Source organism: Rhinopithecus bieti, unplaced genomic scaffold (genome assembly GCF_001698545.2).
Source record: "Rhinopithecus bieti isolate Rb0 unplaced genomic scaffold, ASM169854v2 scaffold_6708, whole genome shotgun sequence".
Lineage (NCBI taxonomy): Eukaryota > Metazoa > Chordata > Mammalia > Primates > Cercopithecidae > Rhinopithecus > Rhinopithecus bieti.
In genome coordinates this window covers 809,229-814,758 of record NW_016806329.1, presented here as the reverse complement: position 1 = coordinate 814,758, position 5,530 = coordinate 809,229, and the positions used below count along the sequence as shown (strand labels likewise).

General features: G+C 36.9%; 1 protein-coding gene across 7 annotated transcripts in view; it reads left to right on the top strand.

Moving 5' to 3' along the window:
- RAP1GDS1 (Rap1 GTPase-GDP dissociation stimulator 1) overlaps nucleotides 1-5,296 on the top strand; it is a 176,997-nt gene extending 171,701 nt beyond the window's left edge. For 6 of the 7 annotated variants that reach the window (XM_017875492.1, XM_017875495.1, XM_017875493.1 and 3 more), the window contains one exon: nucleotides 3,447-5,296. In XM_017875492.1, coding sequence (XP_017730981.1) covers nucleotides 3,447-3,574 — 128 coding nt within the window. In that variant the 3' untranslated portion in view covers nucleotides 3,575-5,296. Of the gene's footprint in view, nucleotides 1-2,748; nucleotides 2,890-3,446 lie in introns of all 7 variants that reach the window. The other variant, XR_001886304.1, reaches the window with a different exon arrangement.
- Nucleotides 5,297-5,530: the final 234 nt, after the last annotated feature.

Sequence of the window (5,530 nt, the reverse complement as noted above, 5' to 3'; positions counted from 1 at the left end):
ATGTATATATATATATATATATTTTTTTTTTTTTTTTTTTGTGACAGAGTCTTGCTCTGTTGCCCAGGCTGGAGTGCAGTGGGGTGATCTTGGCATACTGCAACTTCCGCCTCTAGGGTTCAAGTGATTCTCATGCCTCAGCCTCCCGAGTAGCTGGGATTACAGATGCCTGCCACATCACACCTGGCTAATTTTTGTATTTTTAGTAGAGGCGGGCACTCTGTTGCCCAGGCTGGTCTTGAACTCCTGACCTCAGGTGATCTACCTGCCTTGGCCTCCCAAAGTGCTGGGATTACAGGTATGAGCCTCTCATATATATCATTCTTAAATATTTCTTCTACATATATTAGAATCACATTAGACAGTGTTACAACTTTTCTTTCAACCACCAAACATATTTCAGAAAACTCTTTGAAAGAGAAGGGAAGCCTATCGTATTTACTCACATTTTAGATTTCTTATTTTGTTATGTCATTCCCTTTCTGTTTAGAGAACTTCCTTTAGCCATACTGCTAGCAACAAATTTTTAGCAAAAAAAAAATTTTTTTCTTTCGTAGTGAAAGGGAAATGACATTCTCAAATGAGAGAAAATGGGTATAGGATTCTGGGTTCACAGTTCTTTTCTTTACTTGAAAACTGTTGTGCCACTTTTTTCTAGCCTCCCTGGTTTCTGATGAGAAATCCACTGTGTTCCTATGTGTGTTTTTTTCCCCTATAGGTAACGTGTCATTTTTGTCTCTCAGGACTTACTTTGCGTTTAGTATTCAGAAGTTTAACTATGATGTGTCTTGGCGTGAATTTCTTTGGGTTTATCCTGTTTGAGTTTGCTCAGCTTCTTAAATTGATAGGTTTATGTCTTTTGCTAAATTGGGAAGTTTTGACTGTTACTTCTTCAGGTACTTTTCAGCCCCATTCTGTCCACTCTTTCCAGACCTCTGATGACACTAATGTGAGATCTTTAATTATAGTCCTGTAGGTCCCCGAGGTTTTGTTCTTTTTTACCCCCAGATTATTTTCTTACTGTTGTACAGACTGAGTAATTTCTATTGTTTTATCTTGGAAGTTCTCTGATTATTTTCCTTGTCCCCTCTATTCTGATGTTGAACCTATTTTTATTTCAGTTACATATTTTAGTTCAAAATTTCCATTTGCTTTTTCTTTATATCTTCTATTTCCTTGCAGAGACTTTGAGTCTCTTCCATTTGTTTAGGCATTTTTAAAATTGTGGTAAAATATACAAAACATAAAATTTACTGTTTTAACCTTTTTTAAGTATACAGTTTAATGGCATTAAGAACATTGCTGTGCAATGACCACCAGCATCCATCTCCAGAACCACCTTCATTTTCACAAACCGAAACTCTGTACTCCTTAACCAATAACTCCCCATTTACCCCTCCCCACAGCCTCTGGCAATCACCATTTATTTTGTATCTCCATCATTTGACAACTCTAGGCACCACATATATGTGGAATAATAAACTTTTGTCCTTTTTTGTCTAGCTTATTTCACTTAGGTCTTTAAGGCTGATCTGCGTTGTAGCACATGTCAGAATTTCATTTCCTTTTAAAGCTGAATAATTTTCCATCATATGTATATATCACATTTTGTTTATCCATTCATCAATCCATGGACATTTGGGCCATTTCCACCTTTTGGTTTTTGTGAATAATGCTGCTGTGAACATTGGTATACAAATATCTGAGTCTCTGCTTTTAATTATTTTTGGTATACACTCAGAAGTGGAATTACTAGATCATATGGTCATTCAATGTTTAATTTTTTGCTTAAATACTGTTTTTATTAATTAAATAGTGTCATACTCTTTTTCACAGTGGCTGGACCATTGTACATTTCTGCCAGCAGTACACATGGATTATAATTTCTCAACATCCTCATCAATATTTGCTGTGTTTTAGTATGGCCAAACTTATGAGTGTGAGGTGGCATCTTACTGTGGTTTTTATTTGCATTTCCCTAATGATTACTGATGGGAATCTTTTCATGTGTTTGTGGGCCATTTGTATATCTTCTTTGGAGAAATGTCTATTCAAGTCTTTGCCCATTTTTAGAATTGAAGGGTTTGTTGTTGTTGTTGTTGTTGTTATTGTTGAGTTGTAAGAGTTTTGGTTTTTTGAGACGGAGGTTCGCTCTTGTTGCCCAGGTGGGAGTGCAATGGCGTGATTTCAGCTCACTGTAACCTCCGCCTCTCAGGTTCAAGCGATTCTCCTGCCTCAGCCTCCTGAGTAGCTGGGACTACAGGCATGCACCACCATGCCCAGCTAATTTTGTATTTTTAGTAGAAACGGGGTTTCTGCATGTTGGTCAGGCTGGTCTCAAACTCCTGACCTCAGGTGATCCACCCACCTTGGCCTCCCAAAGTGCTGGGATAACAGGCATGAGCCACCATGCCTGGCCCAAGTTGTAGGAGTTTATACCAGTACCCCACTATTTTGATTATTGTAGCTTTGTAGTAAGTTTTGAAATCAGTTAGTATGAGAACTCCAGCTTTGTTCATTTTCAAGATTGTTTTGGAGATTTAGGGTCCCTTGAGATTCCATATGAATTTTAGGATAGATTTTTCTATTACTACCAAAAACACTGGTTCATTGATTTATGTCAGTTGTATCAAAATAAACACATCAGTTTCAGTAGTACTGATTATGTTAAGCTTATTAGACTTCACTCTTCCCATATAACAGTTCTTACAGTCCTAACAGGAATCCTATATTTTCTTGTAATTGAAGTTAAATAGAGAAAGCAAGTCAGAAAGAAGAGGATAAAAAGTCTAAAAGGGAGTCCAGTGTCACAGAAATTTGTTGAAGGATATGAAGTATAGACTTTTCTTTTGCCACAAAATTAATTTGAAACATATCCTAAGCTTTTTGGTAAGTCATTGGACTTCGTATTTGAACTGGTGATAGGGTTGTATGTAACCAAACTTTGAGATCATACAGTGAGCTGTGTTTAATTATAACTTATAATTGTAATTAATCTTTTACTGTAGAACTTGACATCTCATTTTTCTTTTTAAAAATTGGGTAAGTAGCTGTGCAGTGGGTCATGGCTGTCATCCCAGCTACTTGGGAGACTGAGCTGGATGAATCCCTTGAGGCCAGGAGTTTGAGGCCTCAGTGAGCTGTGACCATGCCACTGTACTCAAACCTGGGCAACAGAGCAAGGTCCCATCTTTCAACTTTTTTGTTTTAATTTTTAAAAAATGTAAAGTTTTTATGATTTTTTTTAAATTATAATACATTCCTAAGAAAGACATTGCTAGGCTACTGCTATGTCTTTTTCCAGAGTTGTTTCTAGTTTTATAGCTTAGTCTTGCCAAAATAAACATTTTGGGTATATGTTTTGGATAGATTGTATAATAATATTAGAACAACCTAACAGAATCATATCTGTTTTTTTGTTTTGTTTTGTTTTGTTTGGCTTCCAGAATCTCTACACAAGGAAGTACAGGATTTGGCTTTTCTAGATGTCGTATCCAAACTTCGCAGTCATGAGAACAAAAGTGTTGCCCAGCAGGCCTCTCTCACAGAGCAGAGACTTACTGTGGAAAGCTGAGAACTGCCCGATACACGGCATCATCCCATCTCTAATTTCCCCTCTGTCCTCCATCCAGCGGCTTCTTCCGCTTCATTCTCTACCATACCACTTGTGCATGCATGTAATGTTCTAATACCAATTGAAGAACTGCTGTAGGTACCTCCCTAATAAGATTTCTAAACCCATAGTTAGTGTGATCATGACTTTGTCAAAGGCAAGTCTCCATCCATAACTGTTCTCTTGTATCCCTGTTGCTTGAGCTACATTAAGTAGAATGTGCATGTTGTAGTCCTATGATGATGTAAACTTGGTACTACATAATGACTTGCTCCACACATGCAGTAAACTACATAATGATGTACTGGTAAACTAGAAACAAAGAATGCAGCAGGATCTGTCTAGCATATTAAAGATGAAACTGAATTGGAAAAAATAGCTCCATTTTTTGGTGCTTTCCCAGCACAGTGACCAAAAAAGCTGTATGGCTGCTTATTTATTAGTCTTTCCTACTAATGTCAAACCCATGGTACCTAGAGTTAAATAAAATTCCAATGCCCTTACTCTTTAACCTGTTGTTTCTCCTTTTTCCTTTGTAGACTGTTGAAACTGCCACAAACTTGGCAAGACTTTCTGAGGTTTCTGATTCCATATTTAATTGACTATTATCAATAGCCTGATATTGAAAAACATTTGTAGTTTTCAGTGTGAAACTAAGGGGTTGAAGAATCGCTATTGGGTTTTGCCTGTATTTTAGATTCTGATACATATGCTGTTTCACTCAGGAACTACTTCTACCAGTTAATCAGCATTATCCAGCACTTGTCTTTAAAAGTCATTTGGCACTTGTTTGTTTTCAACAGAGACAATTGAGTATAGTTTATTGAAGAATGGATTTTTTTTTTTTTTTTTTTTTTTTTTTTTTTTTTTTTTTTTTTCATCATTCAGCTAGAAAGTGAGAAGTTTTATCTTCCATGGTCCTTTTAAATCTTATGTTAGAACTAGCAGGACGTAGGTGGAAAGATGAAGAAATAAGCTTGTCTAGACTAAAGAAAAGAAAGCAGGTTATAAAAGCCATAGTAGCCAGTCCAGTTTATTCTGCAGACAGCCTCATACCAATCGCTGTTAGTTTCCCACCTCCACTTTCCCACTGAGAACTGCAGCAATTTTAAAGGATATGAGAAAGCCAAGACTCAAGAGATGAGAAGACCCCGTTGGCGAAATATAGTGTACTCTTCACTGCCACTGTCACCACCAAATGGGTTTTTAGAGCTTTGAAACACAATCTTTGTAAATTAATGAAAACCTCCCTGTGACCCATCTACCTTCTCCCCATACCAAAATTTGACCACTACTGGCCTAAAAGGCAAGATGGGCTTCGATACAGAAGGACTGCAGGACAGTAGAAAGGGCTGCCATGGAGGTGACAAGAGCTCCTTCCTCTCCAACATGTGATGCTACATATCTCTGTGGGTGATCTAAGTTGGACTTTTGACTCTAAAACAGCTATAATCCAAGAAAGGTAAAATTCTAATGGAGGTAAAGAATCCTGACTGATTGTTCCTTTTGATGTCCAAATAAGGGATTGTCGTGAGTACTTATGCTACACTTACTATAAGAATGATATTGTTTGTCTTTCTCCTGGGCTGGATAGCGGACTATATTTTATTACAGGCTTTGAGAGACATCTGTCATGTTGCATAACTGTTCATATTAATAACTTAATAAATAGTATATGAAGCTATAATGGCATCATTTGTTTTTTTCCGTATATTTTATCTATATTTCCAACTCCTAGAATAGGGCTTGCTATTGATGTTCAACAAATATTTGTTGATTGAATGAATGAATCCTGCATCCATGAAGTTTCCAGACTGCCTGAACTAATTCCAGAAAGATAGACTGACTGACTGATAGAGAGTTTGCAATTTGATAGTTTGTCTGACTTTAGGGAAAAAAATTTAACAAAAGCATCCT